The 25,076-nt window shown below is 42.1% G+C and overlaps 1 protein-coding gene across 1 annotated transcript; it reads left to right on the forward strand.

The window, feature by feature from the left end:
• Positions 1-1,525: 1,525 nt before the first annotated feature.
• Positions 1,526-24,654, forward strand: TRMT61A (tRNA methyltransferase 61A). The gene is made up of 4 exons (XM_036383964.1): positions 1,526-1,629; positions 4,207-4,571; positions 14,438-14,704; positions 23,003-24,654. Exons 2-4 carry the CDS (start codon positions 4,241-4,243, stop codon positions 23,329-23,331), a joined length of 927 nt encoding a protein of 308 aa, XP_036239857.1. The 5' UTR covers positions 1,526-1,629; positions 4,207-4,240; the 3' UTR covers positions 23,332-24,654.
• The last annotated feature ends 422 nt before the right edge of the window (positions 24,655-25,076 follow it).

A 25,076-nucleotide genomic window follows, 5' to 3' on the forward strand; every position in this document is an offset into this window, starting at 1 on the left:
AGGCAGGCTGCTGAAAATTACTGATTGTTTCCAGTGAGCTGAGTGCCTATGGAAATGAGGAGTTGCTGAGTGTCTCAATCTTGCACACAGTCAGGCCCACGGTGATCTGAACAGCAGCCCATCATGGGAAAGAAAGGACATGAGAACATAAACAATGACAAATATAACCAATGACACTAAAAATGACAGAAAATTAAACAAAGTGGGTGCAAATATAAAGGCACAGTAGAGCCATGATTGCCAGTCAGAAAAACAGCTGAGTAGGAGTTTGCAGTTTAAGAAACCTCTGAAACTGCATACATTATGTTTAGATTAGATGGAGAAGAGTTTCATAACTAACAAAGTCTACTGCAATTATGCTATGGGCAGGTCAACACCATAACAAAAAATATGTTTTCACTGAAGGTAATGGGAAAAAAAATCCCTTATTCTTGGTGTAACCACATTAATTTAAAAAATCACAGATCATCATCTAAACAGCTCTCCGTTACTGGGTTTGTGATTGTGAAAGGATGACTTTTTCTCCATTATTGTGTATTACAGGTTACTGGTGAATGCACCACAGTACAGAGTGTTATCTGATTTAGCTGGGAACACTACCTGCAGCACGTCCAAGGTGATTCACATGCTCCCTGCTATGCCCATACCGCTCCCATGCCAGGTGGCCTGGGCTTGTTGTGAGCAGAAGATGAGGCAACATTCTCCTCCTTTGCTCCTCCTTGCCTCCTGACTACAGCCCCCGTACCACAGGGCAGGCAGGGCTCTCCACATCACTTCGATCCTAAACACGAGACAGAAGTAGGAGTTAGTACCATGCTGTTAGGGGGTTAGATAACAATTCTGCTGCTTCTGAGCCCACAGTGTGGTTTCTCCTGCAGCCTTATGAAACCTCTGTGAAGAGCTTGGTTGGCCTTGAGCTGCCTTTCCCCGAGGCTGCCCTGGGGGAAGGGCATGCAGAACTTTCTGGAAGCTGTCTGCCTGGGGGCCATGGAGGCAAGGCCCAGGTGTGCCAATGGCAAAGCCATTCCCTGGGGAAAGGGCTTCAGCCCTGCTGGTGGTTGCCCTTGCGACACCCTACACGTTCAACGAGTGATGAACGCCGAATTCCCACTGGGGCTCTCAGTCCCCATTGCAGCTGTTCCCACTGACCCACTGGGACCCGTCACTTTCACTGACAGGGAAGCTGCCCGAGGCAGGAGCACCCCACGGGGTGCCTGGGGGCTGCTGAGGGTGGTCAGTGACCGTCCCCACTGCTCAGGAGCCAGCAAGGAGCGCTGAGAGGACGGGGCGGGGGCGGTCAGCAGGGGGGACAGGCGCCTCGAAGGGGCTGGGGGCAGGGGTGTGCTCAGGGGGATGGATGCTTCGATGGGACTGTGGGCATGACGGGCTCAGGGGAACGGGCGCCTTGATGGAGCTGAGGGCACGACGGGCTGAGAGAAACAGACGCCTCAGGAGGGCTGCAGGAACTAGGTCTGATCGCGCCGGGCACAAGCGGCGGCGACTCCCGGCTCCAGGCAGGGCTGGCGGGGGCGGAGGCGGTGGGAGCGTCAGCAGCCTGCGACCGAGGCGGAAGAAGGCGCTGGGCGGTTCCGCGTGTGAGGAGAGCCGGGCCGGGCCGGGCTTGGGGAGGTAAAGGGCTCGGGGCACGGGGAGAACCGTCCCCGCGGGGACGCGGGGTGCTGGGGCCAGGGCGCTCCGGCCCCGGGGCCGTTACGGGTTAACGCTGCTCTCCCGCAGGCGGATGCCGCCTCTCACCCCTTCCCTGCCCAGCCCGTGCTTCTCACCTGCCCGCCGCTGAGGTTCCCGGGTCCGCTGGCACGGGCCGATGCGCTGCTGGGGTGCAGGAGCCGCATTACCGCCCTCGGGATACGAAGGGGCTGAGGGCAGCCCTGGTATCGGGGTCACCTCTGAGCGGGGGCACGGAGGCAGGGAGGCGGCTGTGCGTGCGCCTGGGCAGGGAGGCGGCTGTGCCTGCCGGAGGTTCCCCGTGCCAAGCAGCCAGGCTTCAGGAGGGGGCAGGGGCAGCCTGCCAGGTCCCTGTGGGAGCTGCTCAGGGAAGAGAGACGTGTGCCTGGCTTGTGATTGAAGGAAACACAGAATCATGTTATTGGTTTTATTTGTGGGGCTACGAGGCATCCCCTGGGCGTTGGGTTTAGGTCGCTGCAGCCATGGCAAACGCAGAGAGAAGTCCTGACCCCGTGTCAGGCGGCACGGCCTCAGTTTCCCGCGACAGCGGTGCTGCAGCAATCCCCTGAGTGCTGCCCGGGGGAAAATTGAACAGTGTGGACCCTCTGCACTGCCAGGCAATGGAGAATACTGGAGGTGGTGGTGTCACTGTGCTCCTTGACAAGGGGGCGAGGAAAAGAAACTTCCAAAATTCCTCACAGACGCCAATTACACCCCAAATGTGTGAAAATAATGTAGCAGGTGAGGCCTAAGGGATGGGATGTCACTTGGGATGTCACCTTGCACTGATATGGATGGACTTGCTGGACTTGACGATCTTAAAGGTCCCTTCCAGCCTTAAAGATTCTGTAATTCACTGCTGTGACTATTAGCTGTGGTAAGTGTAGTGGCTCAAAGGAAGGCAAGGAAGCTGGGAACCAGCTGGTTGGTGTAATCAAAGGGAGAGGAATTCGTTCAGTGTTCCTGCAGGCTTGCTACAGGATTCTTTTGCACATGGGTGTAACTGCAGTAAATACTGTGAAAGAAATGGATTCCATTCGAGGTCCTTTCAGATGACGCTTGTGAGAGCTGAAAACTGCACTGCATTAAAAGTATCTGGAATGAGAACTCGGAGTATCATTTATGAAAGATTAAGACATGAACATAATCATAGGGTGCAAGCTATAAAAGACAGCATTTGTTCTATCTCACAAAGTCCTTTATCTATATATTTCTGAATTCATGGGATGCTCTTCTTACTATTTCACCAGATGTCAGAAAAGCCTCCTCTGCCTTGGCATCTGAACACCTTATGCAATAAGCATGTCATAAGCTTTGGAAGTTTCAGCCACAAGCACATCTGTTTATCAACCTCAGTGCCTGCAGTGGAAAAAATATAAATCTAGCTGCTTAACAGTAAATTGAGCTACATGGAGCTCCAGGCAGGAACCAGACTACAGACACCAGACTAGACTTTGAGAACTGAATGTTTTTAATTGAAATGATGAAGCAGGACCAAACTCTTAAACATTCAACACAAAAGTGCATGAATTCAGTAATTGTTCTGAAACTAAAAGTAACACTGCTTTTGATTCTGCCAGGGATGGTGTACCAGAAATCTGACTTTCAAAGCCTGCTGTCATAGGCTTTAATTTCTAACTTTAGGATCCCTGTTACTTCATTAAGCAATTCTTGCATGAACTGATCAACCTGCAGCTTAGACAGTTAGCTGCTTTATCTGAAAGGCAATGTCAGATTTCATCGTAAGCCACCGTCTGATTTCTAGATTGTCTTCTCAAAGCCATCAAAATTTAATTGTAATTCTCTAAAACAGCTCTGAGACCATGGGGCTGAAGTGATTCAACTGTTGGCATTAGCTTGCAAGTGGTTGTTTACATTTAGCTGGAGCAGAGATCACTTCCCAGACAATTACTTTGCACCCCCAATGGCAAATTAAAGGCCACAATATTCTTTTTCCATGTAGTTAGTCAAGTTTATGCATAAATTAATGCCCTTAGCCTATCTCTAAACGTTCATTTGGAAAACTTTCAAGTATACTTTTGTTAGTGATCCTAATAGCTGGTGACTGAGGTCCAGGCAAGTAGCAGAACGTCTTTATGTTGTAAATCATCAAAAAATAAGCAAGATGGGAATAGAAGTTAAACTTAATAACATGCTCAGGAACTGTAATTGAACAGGGTGCTGAAATTGGTACTAACCTGCAGTAGCATTTTGAGCATTTACTCAGTAGCAGGCTGAGTAAATTACAATGTATTTCCTGATTTTTCTTTAAAATGTACCATAAACCAAGAAAAATACTTGTTATTTTCAAATCTGTGGGATCCTCCCATTGATTGTAATTGGATCAAGAGTACAGTGGAGAGCAGCTCCCTGAACTGCCTGGAGCTCTCTTGTAGCATCTTATTTGCACAGTGCGGTTTTGTTCTGTATTGGAAAAAATAAATTACTTGGTTTTATGTCTGTAGGTTCAGCTCCACTGTGGTCCTGTGAAACCCTCCTGACATATTTATTCTTCTCTAGGTGACAATCATCAGCCAACTACAAGATTGTGAGCATGAGTTTTGTGGAATATGGAGATACGATAAAGGATGGTGACACGGCTATTGTGTTCCTGGGCCACGAGTCCATGTTTCCTGTGAAGGTGCAGCATGGCTCTGTAACACAGACTAAGTACGGGGTCATCAGGCACTCCACAGACCTCATAGGCAAGAAGTATGGCTCCAAAGTGACCTGCAGTAAAGGAGGATGGGTGTTCATTCTTCATCCAACTCCAGAACTGTGGACCATGAATCTCCCACACAGGACGCAGATTCTGTATTCCACTGACATCTCCATAATCACCATGATGTTGGAACTGAAGCCAGGCTCCATAGTATGTGAATCAGGTAATAATTACTACGTTGAAATCCTTTTTTAGGAACTAATACCAACACTTTCAGGAAAAAAACAGGGTTTTCTTTATATTTTGCAAAAAGTTGCACTTTCTTCCCACTGTGATACAATTTTCCCTGCCCACGTGTTGAAGAATTCTATGTCATGTGCACGTTATCAACTGTTTCTTGAAAAATTGATGCTACCTCAGCATGCAGCCTCATTTATGTGGGTAAACCTCTGAGCATGTGTTTGGTTAATTCATCTTAGAACAAATACGTAAACATTTTCATTTCCCTTTGCTAAAACCGTTGTTAAGTACTTAAAAATGTTTGTAAATACATGATTTAAATCAAGATTCACGCTTTGAATTTGCAGCTTCAGAGGATGTAGTTGAGATAAACTGGTGAAAGAAACTCTGCTGATCGGGTGTTGAACTAATAAGAGAAATAAATTGGCAGTATTTATATATGGTACCATGTAAATACATCAATTTCATTCTTCTTTTCCCAAGTGTAATCTACTTGTAGCACCACAACCTCATGCAAAATCACTGATTAAATACAATGGATGATGTGTTCATCACAGGGCTCTGGTTTATTTCTAAACTTGGTTTAATTTATTACAGCTTTTGTGATTTTGCTTAATTTGGCAGTAAGGAGAAAATTGACATAAATGTTATCTTGGTTACATAGAGTTTATAATAATGTCTTCATAACTTTATTACTACAGGCAGTATGAGGCTTGCTTCATTTCAGTGATCTCTGTAGTTTGGAGAAATAGCAGCTGAGGTAGTTTGTCCTTGTTTTTTCTGGCTGTTGGAGCATTTTTCGAAGCAGTTTCATACACCTCCCTCTCAAGCATAGATATGGCAAAGGATCAGCATGATAGGACTGTGATGCACTGTGCTTTCTTACATTCACCATTTCCTGTTCCCACTCATGCATAATTTTGGGCAGTTTTTCAGGCATAATGACCACTTTCCAACACAACTGAGACAGCACTTATCTCTGCACCCAGTTGAAAACCAGGCACTGTGTTTAGCTGCTTGCTGTACAGCAGCACTTGAAGCAGGCAAAACCCTGTGCAGAAGCCTCTGATACTGTGAAAATAGCTGGGTCCTGTGAGTTTGTGATTTGGTTTGCAGGACAACCAGACATTTTTAGTTTTGTCATGGGAAGTTTCTGTATTCATCAGCTCTTCCCCTCCCTGCTATGTTTAGACAGGATGGGAAAAGTAAGCAGAAAATTATTTGGGGGGCAGGGGGAAGAGATTGGAATTGCTCCATATCCTGTCTCACTCAGACTAGTCAAATGTACAGAGCTGTATATAAAATATTTTCAATAATGTCAAAGGTGCCTGGAGAGGATGAAAATGTTTAATCTCTTGCTTATCTAAACATCTAAGAAATGGAAATACTTGATGATTTCCAAAAATGTTGTGAGTCAAAAGTCATAGCCACAAATCAATCCTTTTTGCTAAGGGGAATCTGTCCCAGATTCATTTTAATGCTTGTACTGACACTGTATTGCAACTTCAGCTTTCCAGGCAAAGTGAATACTTTTACAGCTATAGTTATGCTTGTATTGCTTGCAAGGTTCAGTGTTCACAAAGAAAGGAAAGAAGAAAGAATACTCTAATAAATCCATCTGGCTAACTTTGAAGCAAGAGACCTTACTGCAGATTTACTGTGAATTAAAAACTTGACAGGTATTGACAATTGGAGCCTGCAGTGTGGTGAGACCAAGACAGTGATGTAGCCTGATGTAGTGCCTGCTTTGTGGTGATGTAGTCTGCTTTGGTGCCATCCTAAATTCTGTGGTGTTTGGTGATCCAAAATCATTAGCTCTAGATCAGCCTTGTGTGGGCTAGACAGAACCAGCCCAATGGTGATGAGTAGAAACAAGACAGGAAATCTGGTATAGTAAAACTTGACTCTGCTTCCTGCTTGTGCCAAGTTTAGGTGTATTTTAAGCATGAATTAGCACAGAGGTCTGTATTTTTTATTATTTGAACTTAGATATACAGTTGCTGTGTGAACTGGCAAGGCAGGCTCTGTAAAACAAGCTGGGCTCTTTTCCTCTTGTCTTACTAACTCAGCTGTAGAGGTGTGTCCTGTATTTAGCCATTGTGAGCTAGCAGAATTTTGAATTGGTCTCCCCAGCTGTGAGAAGAAATGATTGAAAAAGTAAGAGGAAATACCCTCTGTGTTGTGTTGAAATGCTCTGAATATAAATGATCTTCTGCATGTGATTATAAAAATGGAGTAGAATAACCAGAAGGATTAATTTTATGTCACTTTAATTATATAGTTTAAATTGATTAGTCATTATTTGTCCTAAAAGATACAAACATATTCATATAGTTTTTACCATGTTTAATCATCTTCAATAAACACATAAAGAGCAAGCTTGTCAGCAGCACATGCATAATTAAAATGACCCAGGCATGCTCTGTTGAGGAGGCTATAAGGAGACTCTGCATCTAGCTGATGTTTCATGACAGAGGTGTAGGAATATGATCCTTTTTCTGTCTTCTGCTAATTTCTAATTTATAAAGGTATGTTGAGTTTTAAAACTGTTAGCACTGTTACTAGAGCTAAGATATTTTTAAAATATTGGTCCCTGCTCTAAGAAATTCCACACTTGGATAGAGTTTTTAACAGCTCTATCCTTCCAAAATTATGATATTCAAAATAGCTGCTTAAATATCTGCTGCGAGTGGCCCAATAGTATGAAAGTTTCATTGTTGTCAGGTAACTCTAATAATCCCATGTGTGTTTATTGCATGTGCAGCAATGCCTAGATAAAGGAAAAGGCTAAATCTTTTTCTTCTGTCTCACCCCACTCTCCAAATCATCAACTTCCCAGGCTAGGCTCTCTGTAGGATAATTCCATTTGACAACTGGTTTTGAGGGGTTCATGTTTATTTTTAATACTATGAAACCTTTCAATTATTTTTTCCAAGCAAAATCCTTTTCTTTCCAGTCCCCACACATCAAGGCTTTTTACTGTTCTCTCTCCATGGTGAGATGTAAAATACTGCCTGTCTTAATAGTACAGCATGTGAAATCTCATTTAATCTGATAAATCTCAGAAATATTTTGGCTTTGATGGAGTGTAGTATTTAGACAAAACATAATTTAGTCAAAAGTACTTTAACCACCATGCCAGTGATCCTTCAGCATTCACAAAATCAGACTCACGTGAGCAAAAACGTTAATTGGATTTTTTGTTTCCCTTCAGCTAAATCCCAAATTAAAAATTGCTAAACCCTATTCATTGCTGCACAGCAATGGGTTTCTGAGCTGAGGGACTGGATTTTTGAAGGCTGAGAGTAGTGTTCTGGGTTCTCATAGTTTCTCAGAGAAGGAGTAATGGGAGCTGCCACCCAGCCTTACCCTAGAGCTTCTCAAAAACAATTATGAAATTTTCAGACTCACAGCCTGGGTATAGATTTTGTTAAAGAGTACACCCATAAAAAATTAATGAGGACTTAATGATTAATGGATACTTAATAAATGATTAAGAGTTTATTGTGAAGTCCCAGCAAGTCAGCTGTATGCTTATGACTCTTCTGAAGTGCTTATGGACTTTTTGACAAATACTTCTCCTATCTTCATTATTTTTGTGTCATAAGTACATCTAAATTGTTTGCAGCTCTGTTTTTAGTGTAAAGTACGGATCAAAGTTAATTTGATTCTGGAATGTGCCCAAACTAATTATGTCTGTGTTTTATAATGTCTCCCTTATCTACCTCTTAGCAGCTGTTCAGGTTTGAGTGGGAGAAGAATTAGAAAACCTGATCCTTGTATAGGACCTCTTGAAGTATTAGGAAGGCCTCATCAGTACAAATGTCACAAACCACAACATTCTCTTGCCACACCAAAGCACTGAACTGGTGCTGGGGCCCCAACAGAGGGGAGTAGAAAAGATGTGGATCTATTGGAGCAAGTCCAGAGAGGCCATGAGGATGAGCAGGGGGCTGGAGCGTTTTGCCTATGGAGACAGGCTGGGCTTGTTCATCCTGTAGAAGAGAAGGCTCCAGAGAGATCTTACAGCACCTTCCAGTACCTAAAGGAGCTGCAAGAGAGCTGGGAGAGGGAATTTTACAAGGGCACTGAGTGGTAGAAAAAGGGGTCATAGGTTTAAATTGAAAGATGTATTAGGAGGAAACCCATTACTGTGAAGCTGCTGAAGCCCTGGCACAGACTGCCCATAGAAGCTGTGGATGCCCCATCCCTGGAGGTGTTGAAGCCCAGACTGGATGAGTTTTGAGCAACCTGGTCTGGTGGAAAGGTGTCCCTGCCCCAGACAGGTGGGTTGGAACTAAAGAATCTTTAAGCATCTTTAAGCCCAAACCATTCTGTGAGTCTGTGATGATTCTATGATTCTGTGCCTCTGACCACATGAGGCATCACTGGAATGTATTCAGACTTGTGGCTGTCATTAGCTGATGAGGAATGCTGTTCATACCCTAAAGTGTTTGTTTTCAGATTTCTGGACTCACTTTGATCTTGTAATTTCACCTGACCACTACACTTAGCTCCGAACCTAACCTTGTTGTTAACCACCTTATGTTCATTTTGTAGAAGATTCCCTCCTAAAAAATTCAGACTTTTGAATCTCTTAGGAAAATGTATTTCTTCACTTGAATCTCTAAAGAAAAATTAATTCTTCATATTCTTTTTAGGCAGTGCCAGCCTTGAAAACCTCCCTACTATCCTTCCCTGCCAGCCTTGAAAACCTCCCTACTATCCTTCCCTCAGCTCCTCAGTCTGATCAGTGAGCAGTGGCCCTCTCTGACCTCCAGACTGTTGCCTAAAATTAAAACGCCTGCTTCAGCATGGTGTCCATGACACATAGGCAGATAAGCTAATTTTCTGTCATGGGAACTTCTTGACTGCAAAGTGAACTTTTTTTATTAGGTGTTTTCTCTTTCATCTATCAGTTCAACTCCTTGAAATTCTCTCCCTCCCTCTCTTCCTTCTTTCTGTCCCTGCTCCTCCTGTGTCTTACCTCTGTTACCATGATTTGGACCCTTGACTATCTTCCCAGGAAGATATTTGGGTTAATTTCCATCAAATGCTTAATATCTTTTCATGTATTCATTATAAGTCATTACACTAACTTGTCATGTAGAGTGAGCAGTCTTTCTGTTCAGTCTTTCTGTTTCTTGACAGATTTTAGCTGTGGAGTTGTTAGCTCTGTCTCAAGATTAATTTTCCCTTGGTTTTGAGGCTCCTTCCGTTCTCATGGCTGATTCATGACCTATCTTACTATTTGCTAGGACTAAGTGGTGTAGCTAGGAGACAAATAGAGCAACACTGTCATTGTTTTGTTGTATTTACGCATTTCAGAATATCTTAGGTAGCCAAATTATGCATCAGAAGCTTAAGCTCTCCTAAAATGTTACTAGATATTTTAGAGACCCAGTATTAAATAGCACTTTGCATGCTTTTCTTTTATTCCTGTTTCCAAGCAATATGAACCTTTTTATGCACTTAAGAGCTTATTCAGCTTTATTCCAAAATACTTTTGCTCACACAGCTGTACACATCTATAAATCCTAAATGACAATTTGAAGCTCCTTTTTTAAAAAGAAGCACCACGATGAGAAACTTCTAGGAAGACAAGCCAAGCAATAGCCTGCAAAGAGAAAATGTAGTGGAGCACAGAATCAGGTCACTTATATTTATGGCATGGGTAGGATTCCAGGAGATTAGACAAATCTTTCCCTTTGCAATAAGGAAACCAGACAGGAACAGAAAACAGTGTAAAATGTACTTTGTATCAGTTAAGTGCTGTGCTTGATGCTGTGGTGACACTCAGTCTTGGCAGTATTCTGTACATGCTATATTTTTGAACAGCTCAGATATTGTCCACTTCAACTTTTGAGAAGGTGAGAAGTTATTTTACCATAGTCATTGTTTCAAGATGGCTGAGGTGTGTGGAGGCTTCTCTGTGGAAAACCTGTCACTTGAATGAGCAGAGAGTGAGAAGAACAGATCTCTTGGAGGTCAGGGCAGTTGAGAAGTTAATCTGATCAATACTTGCTTGTCTGCAAATCAGAAGGAGCTATCAGTAGGTGCTGAGCTAGAGTGTTTTATACAGATGTCCACTTGCTAGGACTGAAATCCTAAAACTGCATGTTTTAGGAGAGGAGCAAAAACATTCCCTTAGAGCTTATATGTATCAGAGAAGGAGACTGTCATGTGCTTGAGCCCAAGAAGGAAAGAATACTGCATCAGTGTGCAGGGCCATTAGCCACCTAAATCATGGGTGTAACACAGGAGCTTAATTCCTGCCTCTGGAGTGAAGTGGAGCCCATTCCTGGTTTACTCTGTGCTGATCCCCTGCACAGTGCTGCCTCCTCAGATGCTGAGCTTTGAGAATGGCATATTGGGGCCCCTGCAGTGTCTCATTAAATGCCTGCAATGCAGATGTCTGCTTTTTGACTAAGATGTTTGAGATCACAGAACAGTCAATGTAAAAGAGCATCACATTTTCCAAGTGAAAATTAGCAATGACATAAGTGCTCACCTAAGTGAGCTCTAAAGCAGCAGCTGTGATGTTAAGGTTGTCTTCAGTACAGTTTGAATTGTTGTTGTTTTACTTCTCTTCTGTAGAGTCCATTCATGATTAAAACATGGTAGTCAAGTGGGCATTGTCCTGTGGTAGAGAGCAAACAGTTTCTAAGACTATTTATTGTGCAGGCTGTCAGAAAAGGAGCATCCTAGTGTAATAATTATAAATCAGTTGTTCTAGTTGTCTTACCTTCTGCTTTCTAGGTCATATCAGAACACAGACATTTCACTGCACCTCTATGAGAAAGAAAATTCACTGGAGTTCTTCCAGTTCTGTTCTTGCCTCTTCTGACACAAAATGTTAATTTTTGAGTATCCAGTTTTTTGGTTCAGGTAATTTGGATACAGGTAGTTCAGGTATGCTATTTCTGGTTTGGTAGCATTCTACTATGTCTGCAGTAGTACTCCTCGGGTTTTGTTGCTGCCCTGACTGATTATCTATCATGCTAGGATACATTTCATTTCCCAAGGAAACTTGTACCTAACTAGAACTTACTCCAAACTGAGTAAGACTCTTTGAGTCATATTTTGCTTTTTATCAGTAGTGATTTTGAAATAAGGACAAAGAGAAATTGAGATGGTTGCAGGAGGACAAAAATGTTGAATGCTGCAGATTTGCAGGGAAGAAGGTGAATATAAACATTCATTTCCCTTTCTAGAACATCACAAAAACAGAGGGTTGAACCCCTGCCTTGTGCAGACAGTGCTGATTGGGCTTTAGGGCTTGTGGCAGGTATGGACTCATGCCAGACTCATATTAATGGATCACATCAAATGTGCTGATCTATTGGGCACATGAGAGTTAAGGGTCATCATCATGTCACATGTCTGGGTTCAGAATATATTTTCTAGGAGAGATTTTTACAATAGTGGGTGATTCATAACCATCTTGTTTCCTGCAGTTTTGAGAGTGTTGTCACGGAGAAGACAGGCAGCATCTTCAGAAATACTCCCATTAATAATATTAATGTGATAGAATTTGATAGGTTAAAATGTGATACATATGTATTGTTCTCATGTTTGTGGTAGCCAGTCAACAATAAATAATTCCTGGCAACCTTGCTTAACAAAAGCTCTGTCTGTAATACGCCCGTAAGTGGTGACTTCTAATATCTTGGTTTTAGTTCAGGGTTTGGCTTGGAGTGTTTGTGAATAAAAGAGGAGTTTTAGAAAAGAAGCCAAAAAATCTTAATGGGTTTTCCTATTGAGAAGACAAATAGTATCTTCTGTGGTGTTTTTAAGAGCAGATTTAAAAGGAAAGTGATTAAAAATGTAAAAGAATATGAACAAGGAAACTGGATACATGCACAAGCTGCCTCACTCTTCTGCTTACAGCCCAGGCTTGTTCCCTTCTTCAGATTAGCAGGGAGAGATGCAGAAAGTGTGCAGCACTACACATTTGAGAGGTACAATAATTAAATTTCCTCATTTTACAATAGTTATCAGTTGTGTAATCCTCCCTTTTGGCATGAAATGTAAAGGCAGAATTTCAGTCTTTAGCATCCTGGGATCAATAGTTCCCTGCTTTTGTCATTAAAAACCTATCAGTGGAATACTATTCCTTTGTTATGCACATATATCATTGAGTTTTCACAACTACATGGCTGCTGTGCTACTGTTACTCCTTTGACCAAGGCAAAGTTCACTTTGACATTTAGATCCTTCAAGTGCTGTGACGGGGTGGCTTTTGCTGTATGCACATGTAGGTGTGTTTTGCTTTTCCTTTGTTTTATTTTAATACCACCTCGAATGCCTGTACTTTCTCTTTATTAAATACATGTGTGTAAATGTTTCTCTCTTCTCTTGGACCTCTCTGAAGCCAGTGCTAAAATGTGTAGCTCCTCCATGCCTGCCTCCCTGCGTGCCGTGCCCTGCTGAAGCTGCGGCGGTGCCCGTGTGCCCGCCGGGGTCAGAGCCCTCTCCCAGGGGAGCAGGGGAGCGGTGCCGATCAAACCTGGGCCCTGAGCTCTGTTTACAGTCTGAATGTGTCCCCTTTCAGAGCTGTCGGATTAAATGCAGGGCCGCAGCAGTGCTCCTCCCTTTGTGGGACTAGAGGGCAAGAACCTGGGATCTGCCAGTGAACTCAGACTTCCCGGATGATTATGGAAAGCACTGCTCCAATTAAGTGGCTGTACCAGCCCCTGTGCCCCCTAATTAATTTCCTTTCTACTTGTTTCTGAGCTGCTGTACTTCAGATTCTGTCCTTTATATGTTTTTTAAGATTTATGCTAGCTGAAAGGACTTGCCTCAGGCTCAACAGTAATTTAAAATAGCTAGAAATAGATTTTATTTCTACAGGAGAAATGTGTTCTAAGCACAGGATTATGAATCAATAAACAGAGAATTCGGGCTTGCTGTGGGGTTTTGAATTTGGGGATTACTCCATTAAATGCCACTTGAGTGACTAATTTGCAATGGGAATTGGTATATGGGTGTTTTCTTAAGTGAAAATCTTTGTTATTAGTCATCCATCCATTTAATATGCCAATGGATCATTTAAAGTAAGTTTCCTAAATTATCTAACTAAAACAAGGAAAAAAAATCTTTGTATTGTCAGTTCCTGTTTGTATGTGGTAATTGTAGTTACCTACAGTTGTGTGATAGATTTTGTTAGACTAAGTTAAGCTTGTGTAGGTGAGTGTGTGTGTAAGTGACCTGTGAAAACAGCTGTTTGATCAGTGTGGCTGCAAGGAGCCAAGAGGCCTTGGTTTGGGGTAATTCCAGTGGGAATTGAGGATGTCTCTTAAGAGATCTGTGCAAAGTAAACTGTATCCTGAAGGCCATTTGTTTGCATGGATATTAATAGGATTTTCAAGCACGGAGCCATGCCAACATATTTTCTTTGTTTAGTAAAGTATAAGGTTTTGAAAATCCATTAAAATTTGCCTTAATCTCTTTTCACCTTAGAAGAGTCTGACACTTTGAAAAAAACCTCTCCAGTTAATTTCCCTGAATTTTTCCTGTTGCATCTACTTCCTCGTGTTCTCTAGTGGCACTTGTTAGAGCTATAGCTGACCCTTGGCATTAGTTTCCTCCTCTAGGGAGACAGGACAGATCCTGGGTTTGCAGGATTTTGTAATGAATGCTTTGAGGACCCAGAAGACTGTTTCCTAGGACACCTAGTCCCTCCCTCCTTGTGCAGGAAGGACTGTTCTCTTTCAGGAGCTGAACAAGTGGTTTGTGTTCGTTTGAGTTTTGAACACGTGTTCCAAGCAGGAAGATGAATGCAGAAGACTTTAGTTCTGATGTTTGTCCCTGACAAACCCAATTTCATGAGTTGTTTGTCTTTCCTAGGTACAGGCAGTGGGTCCCTCTCCCATGCTCTGATCAGGACAGTGGCTCCCACCGGGCACCTGTACACAGTGGAGTTCCACCAGCAAAGGGCTGAGAAGGCGCGGGAGGAGTTTCGGGAGCACGGGGTGGAGCACCTGGTCACTGTGACCAACCAGGATGTCTGCAAAAATGGCTTTGGGGTCTCCAACATTGCAGATGCCGTGTTCCTAGATATTCCATCTCCATGGGAAGCCATAGGACATGCCAAGTCAGCATTAAAAGCTGAAGGTAACTGCATTTTTCTCTTTCTGTTCAGGAAGCACTGTGCACATATCTCTGCCTTTGAGCCATACATTAGATGTGCTCCCTTCCCTTATGTGATCACTGTTCTCAAATGTCAATCTCCGGGCACTTCTAAGGCTATAAAACCTTCAAAAGGTGTCTTCAATTTACAGTGGAAGATTTGAAAGGAGAAGAACAATTTTTTCCTACAGGCCTGTGAGAACGGCTACAATTAGCATGGGCAGTTTATAAAAACTACTTTGAACCATTCTCAAGTGCATTTTGCTAGATCTGAGGTGTGTGGGAAGCAGAAGTAACAATAAATGCTGAAAGCAAATTTCTTTGGCAATTCAGTAGAAAGGTGTTTGTATAAAAGGTGTTCAGCCTCAGTTCACATCAATCATTGCAGATTTGTACCCATTTAACAGAGCACCCCAACGGTAATGTTAAAAAAAATGTGGTCACACTTAAATATGCTTGTCAGTTTATGTCCTAAATCTTTGTGATTGGAACTAATGAGAAGTTTGCCATTGGACTCAGTGGGAATGGAAGATAAAGGATGTTCTAGCTTATGCCAGTTACTCTGGGATTGTGACAGCAAGTGAAAACTGATGTTGAGATTTTGCACAGATTTTCATCATTTTATTATAGCTCTTTACCCTATTGAAAAATAAGCTTCAGTGAATAAATAATTCTTTTATCCTGGAATAAGTTTTAATTAATTTCATAATTGTGTGGATCTGAATTAACTTTTGCCAAATTGCTTTCATCTACAAAAGTGACTTCTCTAATCAAGAGAGCATGGAGTGCTGAACAGTGTCCATGCTGGGACATGAGTTTATAAAAACTTGATTATGTGCCAAGGCCCAGTTCTTTGTTAAAATATATAATCACAGGCTGGACTTCAAGTGAATTGCAAAGTCTTGGTGAAATCACAAGATTGAAGCTTGTTCTTAAAGGTCACTGAATATGCACTGCCTTGCTGAGTCAGGACCAGCCCTGCTGTTAGGCTACCTCAGCTACTACTGATAATTTTCTAGAAATCTTTGTGATACCCACGTAACACACTTCCTTTAAAAAGTGAATAAATAGAGTGAGCCTTGTTAGCACTCTGTACCTGCAATGGTTACAGCTCAATTTGTAGCAGCTTTCCAGTGTGTCCTGGGGGGGAAGAAAATCACTGCACTGTACATGCCCTTCCCATGCTCAAATTATCTAATCTAGTGAGCACAACACTCAGCTGACTTCCCAGCTTAGAAGGCGCTGCATTGCGCAGTCCAATTTGAATTATTTAAGTGGTGCATGCTTAGAATACTAAGCAGGGCTGCTTGAACAGTTCCAAGTTTTGAATCCTTGTCTCACTCCAGCATTTGAAATCCTAGAAAATGTAATACAGTCCCAAACCGGCCATACCATCTGGCTATGCTTTTTTGTGCTATGCTACAAGGTTACATCTGCTTAGGCAGTATAAATAATACTTCAAAATCCCACATTTTTGTGTTTGTGAAGTGGCGTCATTCACTTTATGAGCCACTCAAAAGGGGAAGTTGCTGATCCTTGCTGCAGTTTTTGCTGCAACCAGACTCCCTTGTCTGAGGTCTGGTACTGGTCTAAGGCTCCTCTTTTGGGCAACTTTGTACCTGACTGAATAGGTGCCTTTTTTAAATTTTGCTATTTTGCATATAAACAGAAACTGGTTTTCATATAAAATATAATTGATTATAGTAGTAAAATGTAAAAACTTAGACACTTCCCTGTTTTATCCTGAGTCATGTGGGTAGTTTTATTGTGGATTTTTTACTGCTGTTAAATCTAAAATATGACAGAAGGTTATCTGTAACTGCTTCCCTTTCCCTACCACAGGCAGATAATTTAATAGTGCTCCTTTGTTTTGTTTTCAAAGAGTTAAACCTCTTCTGCAGTACAGCCTGTGCACATTCTGCTGTTATTGAACCCTGTTCCAGGGTTGATGTAGTGATAAAGCATCACTGCAGGAAATGAGTTCCACTCTTTTCTGTCCACGCCCTCTCTCTCAAATCTGGACAGGGTCACATTTGAACCATTCACACTGTGGGTTTTGTTGTGATGTGCTCTGCGAATGTCACAGCTGTACTGCCAGATAGTGGTAATTTAGTCCCTGAAGTCTTAAGGTATTTTGAATAAAATGAGAACTAAGCAAATTCTATATATAGCATTAGCTACTCTCTTCCTTAAAACCTCCATACTCACAAGAGAGTTCAACTGAGAAGATATGGGAGAGTTCTCAGCCTTAACCAAACCTTATCAGATCTGTGTTTTCTCTTCCACTTCAGCTCAAGGTCCTGAATAGTTGCTGCTCTTAGTAGGCTGAGTGTTAATGATCCTGTTTGCAGAGTGCAACTATCACTCATGTTATGCCTTGCAGGATGCTGTAAATACACTGCTTGGAGCAGCTTGGCCTCCCATTTAAAACACTGCCAGCCCCTGAAGAGCTGAACGAATAAAATGGCTCAGTAGGTTTGTGACTGGAAGGTTCTTGTTCTCTGGTGATGCTTCAGGTTTGCAGCTCAGCTGCATCCTTTTGTGCTGATGTCACCAGTCACACTTCCAGCAGAAAAGCTGCTTGTAGCATCTCTGAGGCACTGCTGCACTGCAGAACTGCCTTTCATTTCCAGACCTGCACTGTTTTTCTTCTGCAGCATCTGCTGATTAATGCTTTTCTGTTGCCATAGCTGCTGTTCCCAATATCTGACCTTGGTGGTTTTTGCACAGTTGACATTAACCCGTTCAGGCTAAACTTTTAAAAATTAGGAAAATGAGAAAATTGTGAGGTAACAGAAATATCCTCAATATTCTACAGTTCTTAAATGCCCTGAAACTTTTGACTCACAGTCATTTCTCAGCTGAATACTGTAGTGCTTTGAATATAATTCTGCACCCACCTACTCTACTCTCATAAATACTGTCTATTTCTTCCAAAGCTGTGGAAGATGAGGGAGAAACCCACTGGTACAATAATTTTCATACAGATTTTAAATTTTCAGGTAGGGGGATGGAAAATTACAGCCATGTATTAGGGTGGATTAGCCTCTTATATTTTAAGTTGCTCCTTATGGTGTTTAACAGTCTGAGTCACAAAATTATTAAAACCACCTCTCTTTTATTTCCTTTCTTTCTTTAAAGATTTTACTCTTTAATTCAGATTTTCCATTCCCTCTGGAGCTTCGTGAAGCCTCTAAATTCTGAGTTTATCAAATTGTGATCTTGAAAATAACTGGATCAGGTAACATGGTGCTCCTAATTCTCCCCCCAAAACTCTGCAGATAAAGTTCACTTTGAACATCTCCCTCTTTGGACCTCTGCACTTCCATGTCCATGTAGGAAGCCTCACTGACTATTTTTCTTGATCTCCAGAGGGATCCCAGTTTTAAACCACCCAGGTATGGCTTTGAGGCACAGCTTCTGTCCCTCACCATGTGAAGGACTTGGACTCCTAATTCACCCCTAGCTTGGGTCTGTCAGGGCTGGGTAGGTCAGGTGCACACTGTGGGCCTGCCTGAAGGACAAGTGATTCTTTCACGTGTAGAGAGTCAAGCAGAAGGATTCCTGCATCAAAATCCTCACTGTGGAAGGCCAGCCAAAGCTACTGGCTTTGACACAGTTTGAAGGAAGTAGTTTGGGATGAAAGGATCACTAAAGAAAGTTGTTAGGTTTTCTTCCCCAGTATGGAGCCGACTGATTCTTTAATTTCCTTGTTACATGCTTTTACCAGCCCATAATAATGAGCAGGAATAAATTCCTTTTGAGTGATGCACCTACAAGTGCAGAGGTTAAGGTCACATTTGCAGAAAATCACATCAAGCTCCTATTAATGAGCTGGCAAGTGATTTAGAGAAAATTCTCTTTTCTGAATCAAGAAACATCCTTTAATTTCTTCCAACAGCCAAATCCTCTAATTTCACTTGTCAGGGAAGCTACATCAAATCGCCCACGAGCACACGCACTTAAAGGACATTCTGTCCCCTTTTGCAGAGACAATATTTTTGTCACAGAGTAAATGCCACAGTGATGCTGCTCAGTGACTCTCCTGCCTCACCCCTACACAATGATAATGCCTGTGTGGTTTTTTTTTCCTTCCTTGAGATCTTTGTAATGTAATCTTCCAATTATGACAATGCATTGAAGTCCCAAAACCCAAGCTGTGTTCTTTTGCCAGAGGTAAAAATGTTGTGCTGTATTCTTTATGTCACAGAATCATTCTAAAATTACTATCCCTTTTCCCTAAAACTTAATGGTGCTGCACTACATGTGCATCATCTGAATAATACTGGGATGATGAAAGAACCTGTCAGAGCACTTGTAACACATACAATAACCTACAAAAATAAGAGCACATTTCTTGGGCTTGTTTTCTGTATTATAAGCACACACTGGAGTTCTTGGTTCTTGTCAATTAATAGCACTAAAATTTTCCACACTTGAAACCTAATGCACTCAATAGCTAAACAGAACTGGTAGAGATGTTAGTCCTTGCTCAGACAAACCACAAACAAAATTGTTTGTTAGAGTTGCACAGGAATATTCTGGCAACTTTTGAAGCACTGGCTTCTTGTAGAGATGCAATGGTGGATCCCTCAATTACCAATTAGATAAAGTCTGTTGAAATGTACAGTTCTGTGTGGATGAAAATCTTTTGCTTCCCTCTTCCCTTAAGCTCACTTTTCTAATCATTCCAATCTGAGTTTTACTTCCATTTTCATGTCCTCCCAACCCTGTTGCTGGTTACAATGACTGCCAGGACTGTGTGGGCTTGTTCCATGCTATGGATTCAGGACATTTAACCTTTCCATTAATGCTTCAAACTAACTCACTCCCTGTAAAACTGAAGGTAGAAAAAAACTTAAGTCTTTCATACAATCTCATTATTCTCTTCTTCTCAACTGCAGCACTTGTCACATGCATTATACATGAATAAACACATTTTTAGACAGCTCTTGAGATCAAAAAGCTCACACAGCTTCCCAATGTGAACAGGATTAATCTCTCATAATTACTATATCAATTTATGATGACACACAGATCTCATTAACCAAATTTAGGAACGGTAGCTCTCCTAAAAGGAGAGCTCTGAAAGAACACAAACCCAATTTGTACAAAAAAGTTTCCATTCAGATGTTTTCACTGCTCTCTAGTCTAGTCCATCCCTTTGTGATCCACAGACAGAGCAATGTGCCCCAGGGAGGAGAGGGGGGGAGTTCATGTCTTTTCTTCATTCACTAAGGAATCCTTGGCAGGGCAAGACAAAGCAGTGCACATTCAAGTCCTTTAAACCCTAGCCTCTTGCATCTAAAGGACAAGAGGCTCTCAAAGAGTCTGAGAACTGTGGATGCTGAAATCTAGATTTATATTTGTTTGGTGATGGTGACAGAAGGGGTGCTGCCTAGCTGGTAGTCCAGCTGGGTACAGAGGGCAGCCCTCAGAGTGAAGAATTCAGAAGCATCTGCTCTCTTCAAGATGACAATGTCTCTGCTCCTGGGACAGATGAGCCTGTCCTTCTGAGTGCTCTGGTTTTCTACTTTTTTTGGGTTTTTTTGCTGGTCTAAATACACCACAGGAATTGAAACTTGCAAATGTTTCTGTTTTAGACAGCCTCTCGCAGTCTGGAACTGCAATTTCATTTTTGCCTTCCAGCCTTCTGCTAACTGTAGCTTTCCAATCTTCACTCCTAATATCTGCTTAATCACATAATTCCAGCCTGTAGCTGCAAGTCAGATCTGGCCTGCCTGATGGTGCAGGAAAAAGCAGAGGGGACTCCTCTCCCACTTGTTAGGATCTGTAAGGACAGCTGCTTGATGGGTTTGCTTCTAAGCCCTTTGTGGGTATATTTATTTGGGAGGGATGTATAAAAATAACGAGAACTATAGGCATGAAAGGGGAAAACAAAATTGACTGAACTATTAAAACCCATTGGATGGTCTCAGGTAGATGGAATACCAGCAGTTCACTGTTTTCTCATCTTTCACACCTGAGAAACTTCCAGCAGTGCAGGAAGTAAAGTAATATTTTTTGTGCTTGCCTTCTGGATATTTGCTACTGCAAGCAAGAGCTTTCTCCTTATTAAACGGCTTAAAAGCCTGTTTTCTGTAACCCTACTTCCCCCAGCAGTTGTGAGGAGGCAGCCTGATAAATCTTCACCAAGTTTGGTGTCGATGTGCTGTGCTCAGCTGACCAGCCCCAGGCAAGAGGAAGGCTGCTCTGCCTTTAATTGAAGGCTTGACAAGAACCGTAGGTGGCTTTGCAGCTTGTATGGCAACAGCTGTGTGCAGGCTTTGAGTTTTTGACTGTAAATCCAGAGCATGTGAATTCAAAAGCTTAAACGTATCTTCAAACCCTTACAATCAGAATAAATAAAAACAGGCTTCCTGTAAATGTAAATATATTTTGCTTTCTTTATTGCAATATAAAACCTCAAAACCAAGAAGCCTGAATGAAGTAGTAGTCTCTGGTCTCTCAGATTCTTGCTTTGCAGACAAAGAGTTATTGTGAGCTGACATTTAGTTAAGTCAGACATTTGTTCAGTTCCCTACAAAATAAGAATATAAATTCTTTCTTTGTAACATGTGTGCATCATAGTAGCTTTCTCATTATGTAACAGAATTTTTTTCCTGAGCTTTTCTGTTTTACATCTGCAACCACAGAGTAGAGTGTGTAAGTTCTTTGGGCAGAAAATATTAGCTGTCAGATTCAGGAACATTTTGGTAGTGCTGGCCATCCTGATGAACATACAAATCTAATTGCATGGGAGTTAATGGGCTGGGCGTGCAATTAAATCAGCATCAACAGACTTGGTTCATAAAGACACATACCACCATTAGTTTTGCAGGTGATTATTAGATTTGAGTTTTAATTGTCACTCCAGGGAATTACTTGTCCAGGGTACTTTGTTCTAAAGATTCATGATAAGAACCCCTTGGTGCAGAGACTTTATTTGAGGACTAAAATTAAATCCTGCTTAGCGTATGGTGGATTAATGGTTGTGGAGAGTGTTCTTCCCCAGGCAGTACCAGCACATCATTGCTGCACAGTAACTGGAGTGCTACAGTGACGCTTTCAGACCTGATGCTTTCTTTTTTTAGAGATCTGACTTTAGAAACGAAAAAGGAAAAAAAAAAGGGTAGTTTGAGATAAAGCAGGCTTCATGTAGTCCTAGCATTGCCTCTATTTTTAGCAGGATGCTTTGCTCTGGCTTGCACGGGTTCTTTAACTGCTTAGATGGCTGGTATTGGAAGGTTTGACTGGAGCCCAGGAGAGGACTGGGGAGGAATGCAAATCAGGTCAGCAGGCATCTTCATCTAATTGTAATAAATGAAACAATAGCTGAAGCTGCATTGCCCAGTGTTCCTTCCTCCTGCACAAAAGCTTTTCAGGAAGGGCAGTTGCCTTGGGGGACACTGTGTCCTGGGTGAAAGCCATGCCCTGGCCTTATGGCAGACAGTGTCCTTATAATTCTTTGATCTGATTTGGCTGTGGCTTTTCAGAGTAAATCTGAATCATTCTATTCTCAGCTGTTAAGGTGACATTGTAGCACTTAGAAAGGTGTAGGGGGCCTATTAATAGCCCGTATTAAGAATCAAAAATCAGAACTGTGCATAGACAAGGAGACGAGTGTTACTTTATCACTTCAAAGTCCCATCCTTGAGTTTTACAACATTTTGCTGTAAGCCTGCACGATGTGATATCCAGTAAACTTCAATGCTCAGGAGACATGCTAGTCAGCTTGACTAAAAGGGTAAAGCCTTAACAGCACTCCATCTATGGCCTGGAGAGCTGCCTTTATTCTGTGCACGCATACCATCGTCCTCAGCTAAACACAGCCTCTTTGTCAGGGGCGTGTGTGCAGTGCTGGGGCTCCAGCCCTGGGCAGTGTGTAGAGAATGACTTCTGGCTTTGTGTACGTGCCAGCTGCAGTTTGGTGCTCAGTCCAGAACAGTGGAGAGTGATTCCAAAAGAGTTGCTGCTCTAAAAGGATCAACTTTAACAGTTTTGCTGTGAGCAAATGTGGAGGGCAGCATTGGATGTGGAAGATGAATGAAGTTGCTGTTGTTGTTTTTAAAGGGTCTGAAGCATCCTGTGGAGTTGTCTGTGTTTGATTTTGTGCTGACTCTTTAAACCAACAAAGTTGCCATGTGAAGATTTTCTTGAAGAATGTTTCCACTTTGTCTGTATAATAGTAATTCTGTGGGCATCTGGGAGAATTTGAAAAGAGATGAAAAGTGCTTCATTTTGGCTTTTGCCCTCTTTTCCACTACCTGTCTTATTTTGTAGGTGGCCGCATCTGCTCTTTCTCCCCCTGCATTGAACAAGTTCAAAGAACCTGCCTGGCCATGGAAGAATCTGGTTTTACAGAGATTAACACCTTGGAAATTCTGCTCCGAGTGTACAATGTAAGGACAGTTAGCCTGCAAATCCCTGACCTTGGAAAAGCAGCTGAGGATAATTCTAGCACTGGCTTTGACAGCAGCAGCCCATCACATCAAGGCAGCTCGTGTGCTAATCTGCAGCAAGGGACTGTGCAGTTCAAGAGTGGTGTGCCACTCAGGGAGGTGGTTGGGCACACTGGGTACCTGACCTTTGCCACCAAGAGCCTGCTCTAGTACCTGCCCAGTTTGTGCAGTCTGGAGTGGATTTGTGTGTATTCTGTTTTCATGGCTCTTTTTTGTATGGCATCCAAAGTTTTACTTGTCAGGGAATTCCATATATAGTCAGATTTGGTTGGAATATGCTTTGTTTAAATAGCACACAAGCATTAAGCAGAGCAGCATCAAGGGAATGCTGAAACTCTGGAATGGTGCTCCACTTGCTGTCAGAAAGAAGATAAATTAATAGCAAATGGCCATTCACTGGAATGTGCAGAATTAAGATCTCTCATAAGAAAGCAAAACAACAGACAAATTACAAATAAGTTGGATTTTTTCCTCCTTTTTTTCTGAATTACTTTCCCAGGTTTATGTTTTTATTTTTTCCTAGCACCACTGGACACTATTCTTTTAACTTCTCCAGTGTCTGTGTTGCTCTGAAGAATGTGCAAGTGCCTACTTCCTCCATTTTAGATAAGAAAGTTCCAAGATTACAGGGGTGCCAGCCCAACTGTTCACAGAATCAGTGTTCCCGTGGAATAGTGTTCCAGAGGATTATTGGCAACACTCAGGAACACAACCTCTTACTCCATTCCAGACTGGCATCTGCAAATCATTTTGACTACACAGAGGTCAAAGAAGTGTGGTAGTTGTTGGATTTAATTTAAATTGGTATATTGTGCTCATCATTTTGTAGTAGAAATTTGAACCTGGATCCATACGGTCATGTATCTAACAGAACAGCCCCTTTTATAGTTGATGAATCCACTGTGAAAATTAACTGAACAGCTGGCTAATACTATCTGACCACCTCTTTGTAAGTGGTGTGGATGAGGTTCCAGTTGTGTGGTGGTTTATTTCCATTATGGTGTATTGTTTTCCTGCAGCTGAATGACAGAAAGATTGCTTTTGGCAGGATTTCTGTCTCCAAATTACATCAATAATGCAAACTTAGTAAAATCCTCAACCAACCTTATTAATTAAGTTTTCGGATCATTTACTCTTTGGTCTTCCGTACAGAGCTGGTGGGTGCGATGAACTGCTTGAATGCTGGATTTTTTTTTGTATTTATAGATTAAAATAATAATGCAAATTTATTAAAAGTTCCTTCTTTTTTTCTTATTTTATTTTTAATAGTAAATTCACAAATATTCCTATTCCAGCAACTAGTGCTGCCACTCAAAGCATTTAGCTGTGCCTTGCATTTAGCTGTGTCTTGTATGTACCTGAACTTATTGATTGCTGTGCAAGAGAAGCAGCCATTCATAAAGTGCTGCCTGAACATTTAACCTGATATCCCTCCCCCTTTCTTGACAAAAATAAACAAAGCTAAGCTTTTAACGTGTTTCAGCAGAACGCTAATCCATAACGGTTTAAAGAGCTCAACCGATCACGGCTGCAAAGATAAACTGTTGAGCAGATTAAAGGCAGAAAGCAATTCTGTTCAGCTAAATCAGTTATGTAAGTTGGCCTACAACTGCAGCATTTCCCCAGAAATTATGGGAAAGTTCCCTTTCTGCTGCTGTTCGTGTTCTCCAGGCTGTGCTGCTGACGCCGTGTGTGGGGTTTGGTGGCTGTGTTAGAGTGTGTATGTGTGTGTGTTTGTGTGTGCTGGGATCACCACCCAGCAGCACAGCACAGCACAGCTACTGCCAGACTCCAGAGGATAGGATGGGGAATTACAGCCACAAGGTTCTCCTTAACTTCCTTCAAGGTCATCATCATTCACTAACAAGGGGGATCCCCAAGCTTCTCCAGGGATA

This window comes from Molothrus ater, chromosome 6 (assembly GCF_012460135.2).
Source record: "Molothrus ater isolate BHLD 08-10-18 breed brown headed cowbird chromosome 6, BPBGC_Mater_1.1, whole genome shotgun sequence".
Classification (NCBI taxonomy): domain Eukaryota; kingdom Metazoa; phylum Chordata; class Aves; order Passeriformes; family Icteridae; genus Molothrus; species Molothrus ater.